Source organism: Peromyscus californicus, unplaced genomic scaffold, assembly GCF_007827085.1.
Source record: "Peromyscus californicus insignis strain IS unplaced genomic scaffold, ASM782708v3 Scaffold_4__1_contigs__length_199733344, whole genome shotgun sequence".
In the NCBI taxonomy this organism is placed as follows: domain Eukaryota; kingdom Metazoa; phylum Chordata; class Mammalia; order Rodentia; family Cricetidae; genus Peromyscus; species Peromyscus californicus.
The window spans coordinates 158,215,997-158,226,036 of NW_026294562.1; the positions used below are offsets into that span (position 1 = coordinate 158,215,997).

At 49.4% G+C, this 10,040-nt stretch overlaps 1 protein-coding gene across 3 annotated transcripts in view; it reads left to right on the forward strand.

Annotated features, from left to right (window-relative positions):
- Positions 1 to 9,801, forward strand: part of Dpy19l3 (dpy-19 like C-mannosyltransferase 3) — a 71,948-nt gene extending 62,147 nt beyond the window's left edge. For all 3 annotated transcript variants that reach the window (XM_052761335.1, XM_052761333.1, XM_052761334.1), the window contains exons 18-19: positions 3,076 to 3,234; positions 5,982 to 9,801. In XM_052761335.1, coding sequence (XP_052617295.1) covers positions 3,076 to 3,234; positions 5,982 to 6,143 — 321 coding nt within the window. In that variant the 3' untranslated portion in view covers positions 6,144 to 9,801. The remainder of the gene's footprint in view (positions 1 to 3,075; positions 3,235 to 5,981) is intronic.
- The last annotated feature ends 239 nt before the right edge of the window (positions 9,802 to 10,040 follow it).

Consider the following 10,040-nt stretch of genomic DNA (forward strand, 5'->3'; position numbering starts at 1 on the left):
TTCAGGAATGGCCTGAAACATGTTCACCTCGTCCCTGTATCCTGGCTATCCGCTGCCTTCCGAGGAGACAAATAGCATGTATGTATGTTTCTATGTGCCTGTATGTGGGTTTGTGTCCTTGAGTGCAGTGCACAGAGAGGCCAGAAGAGAGCATCAGATCCCCACTGAAGCTGGTGTTAGAAGTGGTTATGAGCCTCCAGTGTGGGTACCGGGAGCTGAACCTGGGTCCTCTGCAAGAATAGCACCTGGTTTAAGCCCTGAGCCACCTCTCCAGCCCCATCTTTTCTTTGTCTTCTTACAAAGAAGTACTGTAGTCTGCCTTCCTTCTTGACATTGTATTCTGGAGATGACTGTACCAGGGCATGGTACTGTGTATAGTAGGACCTCAGATGAAGATGAGCACTGCTGAGCACTGCTACCAGGCCGCAGCCACAGCCCCTCCAGGCCACTTCTAAAGCTGTAAATACTTTCTGTGGGTGTGGTGTGTTCTCTTCAATCATTTAGGCCATTCCTGTCTTTCACAAACGTGCATAGAGTAGTCAGGAGAGGGAAACTGTATGTATCTTTTCTGTATAGTCTCTACTGGTGTATCAGGTTCTTAGGTTTTATCAAGCACCCTCTGAGCAGGTCCCTTCAGTTTATGCCAGTCAGCAGTACAGGAAGGTACCTGGTACCCGAGTCCTTATCAACGAGGATTCATACTGCTGAATGTTTCAGACTGCTCACCTTTTTTTTTTTTTTTTAACTTTTTTTTTTTATATAGGGTCTCACTTTGTTGCCCAGGCTAGCCTCAAAGTTGCCATCCTCCTGCCTCAGCCTTCTGAGTGCTGGGACTATAGGCTTTTCCTAATGTGCCTGGATCCTATTAACCACTACTTTTCTTTTTAAGGTTTATTTTAATTATGTACAAATGGAGTATTTGGGGGTTTCTGGTTGTGCACTGTACAGGTACCCACAGAGGCCAAAGGCGTCAGATCCTGGAGGCAGTTTTGAACCCCCAGCATGGGTGCTGGGAACTGCACTTCAGTCCTCTGCACGAACAGTGTACACTCCAGCCTCTGAGCCCTTTCTCCAGCGCCTGCTTCGTGATGTGGTTAAAGAATAAAAAGGTTTGGCCGGGCGGTGGTGGCGCACGCCTTTAATCCCAGCACTCGGGAGGCAGAGCCAGGCGGATCTCTGTGAGTTCGAGGCCAGCTTGGTCTCCAAAGCGAGTTCCAGGAAAGGCGCAAAGCTACACAGAGAAACCCTGTCTCGAAAAACCAAAAAAAAAAAAAAAAAAAAAAAAAAAAAAAAAAAAGAATAAAAAGGTTTTCATCTGGCTGGAGTGTTAGCGGATCACCCCATATTTGGTAGGACAGAAGGTTCCACTGAGAGTTAGCCAGCTCCACTCAGCTACAGAAAGATAGCTGTGTTCTGCCCTCTCCCAGAGGTACCATCTGTAAAGCCCTAAAAACCGAGTCCCGGGGACACCAGTCCTCGCCTTCCGTGTACTTCGGCTGAGGCCTCCTGCTGACCCAAGCGGTGATAAGAACAGGTCACCCTCCCACCTCACCTACCCCTGTGGGTGCCTCACTGTGCATCAGGCCCTCACCCACAGCCCTGTGTCAGGGCTCAGGGCACGGAGGAAGTTTACTTCTCACAGCCCTGTGTCAGGGCTCGGGGCGCAGAGGAAGTGGTACTTCTCACAGCCCTGTGTCAGGGCTGGGGCGCAGAGGAAGTGGTACTTCTCACAGCCCTGTGTCAGGGCTGGGGCGCAGAGGAAGTGGTACTTCTCACAGCCCTGTGTCAGGGCTCAGGGTGCAGAGGAAGTGGTACTTCTCACAGCCCTGTGTCAGGGCTCAGGGTGCAGAGGAAGTGGTACTTCTCACAGCCCTGTGTCAGGGCTGGGGCGCAGAGGAAGTGGTACTTCTCACAGCCCTGTGTCAGGGCTGGGGCGCAGAGGAAGTGGTACTTCTCACAGCCCTGTGTCAGGGCTCAGGGTGCAGAGGAAGTGGTACTTCTCACAGCCCTGTGTCAGGGCTCAGGGTGCAGAGGAAGTGGTACTTCTCACAGCCCTGTGTCAGGGCTCGGGGCGCAGAGGAAGTGGTACTTCTCACAGCCCTGTGTCAGGGCTGGGGCGCAGAGGAAGTGGTACTTCTCACAGCCCTGTGTCAGGGCTGGGGCGCAGAGGAAGTGGTACTTCTCACAGCCCTGTGTCAGGGCTCAGGGCGCAGAGGAAGTGGTACTTCTCACAGCCCTGTGTCAGGGCTCAGGGTGCAGAGGAAGTGGTACTTCTCACAGCCCTGTGTCAGGGCTCGGGGCGCAGAGGAAGTGGTACTTCTCACAGCCCTGTGTCAGGGCTGGGGCGCAGAGGAAGTGGTACTTCTCACAGCCCTGTGTCAGGGCTCAGGGTGCAGAGGAAGTGGTACTTCTCACAGCCCTGTGTCAGGGCTCAGGGCGCAGAGGAAGTGGTACTTCTCACAGCCCCCTGCTGTGCCCCACACTACCTTCTCTCCCAGTGTTTGCTCAGGGTATATGGTGGTGGACGTGAGGGCAGGGCACCCCCAGGGAAAGGCTGCTACTGCAGAGTCCCTGGACTCCAGGAAAGAGCTGAGATGGAGGGTGAGTCCTAGGTCTCCTGGGCCAGCAGCACACAGTGTAACAGCCACAAAGCGAGAGGGCCTGCTCCAACCAAGGTCAGGGGCCCTTGGACACACATGAGCCCAAATGGTACCACACACATGCTTGTCATGTTGACTCAGTCATGTTTAGTAATTCTTAGAATTATAATCTGATAAATATATCCAAAATTTAAAATGATTTGCTCTGAATCTAGGTCTTTTTGACATCTAAGCTAGATGTGTTCAGTGTGACTCCTGTTCCCTCTTCCTATTAAATAATCACAGTATCCATTTGGGAATTCCCTACCCTCCTACTCCAGACTGTGATTGACAGGACAAGAGTGGCCTGGGCAGCAAGGAGATTTGAGTGTCAGGTTTTAGCACCGCCCCTGGGGATGTTCCCTCCCTTCCTCCATTAACTCCCAGGCAACTGAGAGGCTAATGTGCCCTTTCCTGTTTTCCTCTCATTTTGAAGGTTTATCAGATATACGCGAAACGGTCTCCAGAGGAAGTGCACTCGCTCCTGAGGTCCTTTGGCACTGACTTTGTGATCTTGGAAGACAGCATCTGCTACGAACGCAGGCACCAAAGGGGCTGCCGGCTGCGCGATTTGCTGGACGTCGCCAACGGACACGTGAGCATGTTGCTTCTTCGTCTTGGGGAGCGTTCAGAGAGGGTGGAAATCCAGGATGAATTCCAGGTGATGTACATCACCTCATACCACATGCGTGAACTACAGTCAGAGGTTTGTAGAAGGCCCGCTCTTTAGTGACAGCAGGGCCTGGGCCAGGGCGCGGGAAGGTCCAGGCCTGCAGTTGGACTCAGGTCCAGCACCTCCCTGCCTTCGGCTGCTTTGCATGATGAAGCACTGCATAAATTTTATTTGTAAAGAGTATTTCTCTGCTGTATACAACACATCTGCCTCTAAACGCACTGCTCAGAGCATCCTGTTGACACGTCTGTAAGTGTCAGGCAGCGGCCACCCCTTCTTCCCAGGCTCTGTGGCCCACACAGCCTGCTCCCTCTTGTGCATCACCACACACAGCCTCAGGGTAGCTAAGCTTGCCCTCCACAGCAGGACAAGCTGTGTCTCCCTTAGAGAAAGGAACATTCCCTTGGAGCTGAGCCAGGTCACAGTAAACAGGGTCCCTGTTCCTTTTAGGATGTGGGGTGACTAGTGGTGTGTGAAAACTAGCCGAAATCCAAAACAACCTGAAGGTGAGAGTTAGAGGCTCAGATTTTTGCCCAAGGAAAGTAGTAAGCAGTGACTGCCTTCAGAGGCTGAGCAGAACACGCACCTGCATGTGTGTGAGCGTGTGTGTGAGCACGTGTGTGAGCGTGTGTGTGAGCACGTGTGTGAGCACGTGTGTGAGTGTGTGTGTGAGCGTGTGTGTGAGCACGTGTGTGAGCGTGTGTGTGAGCACGTGTGTGAGCGTGTGTGTGAGCACGTGTGTGAGCACGTGTGTTGCTTTTCTGTAGCTGGAGAATTTCTCTCCAGCTCCCGCCAAGTCCCGCCAGTCCCAGAGCCCACTTATAAAATAAACACACAGACTCTTACGTTATTTAAACTGCTTGGCCATTAGCTCAGGCCTATCATTGTCTAGCTCTTACTCTTATATTTCGCCCATTTCTATTAACCTATATTTTGCCACGTGGCTCGTAGCTTATTGGTACCTTACATCTTCCTTGTCCTGGTGGCGGCTCCAGCCCTCTCCCCCTTCCCTTCCTGTTTTCTCAATTCTCCTCTCTGTTAGTCCCACCTATACTTCCTGTCTGGCTATTGGCCAATCAGTGTTTATTTATACAGAGCGATGTCCACAGCACTTTTCCTCACCCAGTATCTGAGCTGGGGAATTGTCTCCAATTGTTGTAGTTCTCTGTGTTTAACTTTTTTTTTTTTTTTTTTTTTTCCGGTTTTTCAAGACAGGGTTTCTCTGTGTAGTTTTGGTGCCTGTCCTGGATCTCGCTCTGTAGACCAGACTGGCCTTGAACTCACCGAGATTCGCCTGACTCTGCCTCCCGAGTGCTTGTGTTTAACTTTTGTTAAACAAGGATAATGTGCTTATAGGAACAGGATGGCTCAGTCAGCTTTTCTGTGCTGTGATAAATACCATGACTAAAGTAACCTGGAGGGGTGTGGTAGTTTGAAAGAAAAATGGCCCCCTAAGGAAGTGGAGATGCGACCTTGTTAGAAGAAGTGTGTCACTGTAGGCTTTGAGGTCTCTTTTGCCCAAGCTTCCCTCAGTGTGACACTGAGACTACTTCCTGTTGCCAACTGATCAAGTTGTAGCCAGCACCATGTCTGCCTGCACACTGCCATGCCCCCTGCCATGATGATAATGGACTGAACCTCTGAACTGTAAGGGAGCCATCCCAACTGAATGTTTTCTTTATAAGAGTTGCCGTGGTCATGGTGTCTCTTCACAGCAGTAAAACCCTAACAAGACAAGGGAAAGGATTTGTTTCATTTACAGCTTACAGTCCTTCATGAAGAGAAGTCAGGGCAGGAGCTGATGCAGAGGCCATGGAAGGATGCTCTTTACTGGCTTGCTCCCCATGGCTTATTCAGCCTGCCTTCGTATAGAACCCGGGACCACCAGCCCAGGGGTGGCACAAAGGACACCCACAGTAAACTGGTCCCTTCCACATCAATCAGCAGAATGCCCCATAGACTTGACTACAGTCGATCTGATGGAGGCGGTCCCTCAGTTAACGGTCTGTCTTCTCAATGAGTCTCATTTTGTCAGATTGACAAAAGACCAACCAGGGCACAGGGAGATCTGAGTTCTGGTTCTGATCTGCCATGAACGGTGACAAGTCTCATAACACAGAATTCTCCTTTCCAGCCTTGGTTTGGATGGAGGAGAGCGAGGTGGACCATGATCTCTTGAGTGGGGTTGACATGGAAATACCCTTTAACTGACCAGCATCACATCCCTCAGAAAGCCCAGGACCTACCCTGGTTTTTATGGCCTTTATAAATGTGATTATTTTGGGGGTGGGTGCGGTGACAGGTGCCTTCAATGCCAGCATTCATGGAGTGAGGGCAGGAGAATTAAGAGTCTAAGTCAGCTGTCTACATAGTGAGTTCCTGTCCCCAGAAACCAAGCTTTGGGCTGTATGTAGTGGCGCACGCCTTTAATCCCAACACTCGGGGCAGAGGCAGGCGGATATCTGGAGTTCCAGGCTACCTAGGACTACAGAGAAAGACCGTGTTTCAAAATCAAAAAAAGCAATAAACAAAAGCCAGGGTGGACGGGTAGATGCATAGGCGGCTGAACGGATGCGGGGGGGGGGGGGGGGGGGGGGGGGGTAGGTGGATGGATGGATGAGGTCTCACCACTACCACTCAAGTTGTACTTGGGTTTGTTTTGGTTTCAGGAGATGGATGGGCCAGGAGAGAGTGACCCCGACTTGAGACCTGCAGACCACCCTCGCTTCTGTGAGGAGATTAAAAGGAACCTGCCCTCCTATGCGGCTCACTTCACTAGAGTATTCCAGAACAAGACATTCCACGTCTACAAACTGTCCAGAAACAAGTAACCGTGTCCATCCTTAAAACCCCAGTGCATCTGCAGCTGACGGAGTCAGTGTCTGTGAGTCAGGAGCAGGGCTTGCAGGAGCTGGGATTGCGGACAGCTGCAGACCATTCCGCCATCCTCCGAAACCCTTTCACTACGCCTGGCTCTTCCATCCTGGCTCTGCCTTTTCCATGAGTGTTCTTTAGCCTAACTGTGGGTACCTGTCCAGGACTGGGAATTTGCCACCGAGGGAGTCGGGTGTGACCCACTGGTGGCCTGGAAAATGAGAGCCTATTTAAGATCTGAAATACTTGTGATTTTCAGTGACCCTGAGCTAGTCATGAATGAGTGTAGTTGACAGGCTGCATGGTTCAGTTATTGGTATTTCTTCACCACTGGGACCAATCAGTGGCTTTTTAAAAGCTTATTGTCCTGTCTCCTTTAAAATTTTATAACATTTTCCAATTTACCATGCTTTCATGTGTGAAGAAACAAATCATGTTAGGTCTTTGAATCTTAAATATCCATTTGTGCTCTAAAATGTCACATGTGCAGAACTGTGGGGCAGTCTTAGAGTGTGTGTTCAAATCTGGGCACAGCAATCAGGGTGCTCCTGGGCCAGGTTTGGTAGCACACTCCTTTAATCCCAGCACTCGGAGGCAGGGGCGGGCAAATCTCTTGAGAGTTCAAGGCCAGCCTGGTCTTTATAGTGAGTTCTGGGCCAGCCTGGGCTATGTAGAGAGATCCTGTCTCAAAGAGAAAAAGTGTCACAGGTCTCATCCTAGAAGTCTGCAAGGTGCAGAAGTACATATAGCCAGGCAGCTTATGCTACTGTTCAGGCTTGTTTAAAAACTCATTCGTGGTATTTAGTGTCTCTTGCAAGTAAAACAGTTTTGCTTCATTTCTTACTCATTTCAATTTACTGGGCTTGCAAAACTTTGTAAACTTTTTGTGTTTTTAGCCTTTGTATTTTTTCATAGCCTAGAAACTTGCAGAGTCTGGGGGTTTTTTAGACACTGTATCTTGACTCCTCAAGTTCAGTGTGGCATTTTCATACCCTTCGACTTGTGGTCTCCAATCCTCCCTCTCGGTCCCGGAGACGACACTTTTCCTCCCTAAGAGGTGACCAAGTGCCTCCAAGCTGTGCTCAGTTGTAAACAGCAGAGAGGAGTGGTGTACCTGCTCAGAGTTTTTTGATAATTGCTTTTATAATTCATTTTTAATGGTGGGGGCATGTAAAAGCTGCTGATAGAGGCATATTGTCCACTTAATTAAATCAAGATAGCTAATGAAATTAACTTTCTCTCCTGTTCTTGCCATTTGGAAGTGATTTAACTGTTTCTCCTCACACATTAGTGCAATAAATCCCCTGGAGCACCAGGCGGGAGGACCGAGTGCTCCACTGAGTCGCTATTCGGTTACCGCTTAAGGAGCTTACACAATGCGTTTCCATGGTCTCGTCAGGCTCAGGGTTTTTATGCAAAACTCATTTAAATAAAACATGGACAGCTAGGTTTTTAAATTAGGCCACTGGAACTTTGGAATCCTGCCTTTTCTGAACCCCTAAGGTTGAAGACCACTGCAATTAGGGGTAACGCAGCAAGAAAACATGTTCATCAATGCCAAAACTTTAATGAAGCCAGCAAAGTCGCATGCCTGCCACAGCCACCAGCGCCGGTGGAACATTCTGGGCCAGTGCCTTACTCTGAAGGGACAGCAGATGCAGTAAGGCACAGTGTATCAAGACCCATGACTGTTACTTTGTGGGTCAGTTTGCATTTGTTTTAAACATTCCTGTATGTATGTGTCTCATCCCTCCGTGTTTGGCGTCTTGGTATCCAAGAGCCGTGGACTTAACTTGGATGCACATCCTTACCGTGGTACAGTCATGCTAATCGGCGCTCACTTTATCCACAGCGCCCTTGCTGCCAAACCATTTCCTAGAACATTCGAAGTGCCAAAACCAGTCTTCACACAGGCTCTCCCCAAGACACTGTGATGTGTATAGGACAAGTTTTTACTCTTGGTGACCAAATCTTTCAGCAAATCATGTTTGATATTTTTAGCTCTAATCAGGACTATAGCTTGTGACCTTGTCATCAAGCACACAGGAGAAAAGATGGCCTGCCCTTGGCTGTGGCCCCAATGCTGTGCAGGCTGAAACCAGCACCCTGCAGGCCTTACTCCCTGCCGTTTGGGCCCTGGGGACTGTTACATCTTGGTAATAACATTCAGTTGTGGTTCTGGATAGAACAAGCACTAGGCTTTGAGTTCACGGAAGAACCTCTAAGAACAGCAGAAGTGCTCTTAATTAATGGCACTTCTGACTCCTCAGGGCCTCAAGTCTCCAGCCCTCTTGGGAGCCACCTGCTGCAATCCGGCAGGTGGCCGCTGCCTTGTGTGCCAGGCTCCAGTGGAAGCCCAGCCCAGTCTCTGGTATACATTCTGCTTCTGACTGTGAGTACGGAGGCCAGCCACAAGAGGCCTGGGGTGTGGCTTGACAGTAGTGCTGGCCTAGCATCTTACAAAGCCCTAAGCTTGACCCCCAGCACTGCAGAAGAAAACAGACAGAAAAAGAGATACTTTTTGCAAAAATTTAAATCGGATACTTTGATAAGGTGGATTTCTCATCAAAATTGCTTTTAAATTAAATGTGCTCGGGTCTGCAGAGATGGCTCGGTAGTTAAGAGTGTGTATGACTCGTGCAGAGGACCCTAGTTTGGTTCCCAGCACCCATGTTGGCCGGCTCACAAATGCCTGAACTCCAGCTCCAGGGGGACCCGGTGCCTTTTTCAGGCCTCTACAGGCACTGCACTCATGTGCCCATTCCCACTCACAGACAAATAATTCAAAATAAAAGGAAAATATTTTTTAAAAATTAAATGTGGTCAGGAAAGTTATTAAATATTAGGAGATAAAAATGAAGGAAATGAATGAGCTTACATTCCTTCCTAGATAATTTATGTACTCATCTCACCTTTCTCATGTCTAAGCTGGAAGCTGGGCATGTGGCTCAGAGGTAGAGAACTTGCCTGTCATGCATGAGGTCCTGGGTTCGGTCCCCAGCACTGGAGGAAGCCTCAGCTGACAGGAATACTCGAGAATATTCTTCCCAAATCATGTTGTTGGTGTGATTTATGCAAGAAAGAGAACCACAGACAAGGACTCCCATGAAATAAAAGCCCCTGGCTTCTCATCAAAAGATCAGTGAGTGATGGTACTATTGTCCACTGCTGGTGACGGTTCCCTGCATTAGCCATTCAGTAGACAGTTACTGTTCCCATGCCTGGCAGAGGGTCAGTATGGAGGGCCCACCACTTGAATCCAGATGTGTTAGCCAAGCACGTAAACAACAAGGCCGTTAAAGATATAAAGACACTTCCCAGAAAGGTAGCTTATCTTTAGCCAAAGTGTGTTTGAAACATTTGGTTTTAAACACAGCTTGGAACCAGAGAAAGAGCATGAAAGTGTCTCGGATCCTGTCTGTCATATCACACGTCTGCGGCTGCTCCAGCCATGGCGGCCCGTGGCTGGGGGAAAGCACTGGTCTGTTAGGTCGGGGCAGCGACTGACCTTCCCGTTTGTGACATCTGTTGGGGAAAACCTTAGAAAGAGCATTTCTAATTTGTTGTACTGAATTGTATAGAGATTATATACTAAATAAAGTTCTTTTCAATGATCCGAGGTGTCTTTTGTTGTTTTGAAGGTCAAATTGGAGGGGGTGGAGATGTGTGCCAGTGGAGCAGATCACCAGGGACGGGGGTAGTGAGGTTCTGCTGCGTGGCTATGCTCATCTTCTCTCACTCCACTCTTCCCCCTCCCCCATACCTTGCTGGGTAGCCATGCTATCCTCAAACTCAGGATTCTCCTTCCAAAAACTAGGCTTACAGGTCTGCACACCACACCCAGCCATATAAAG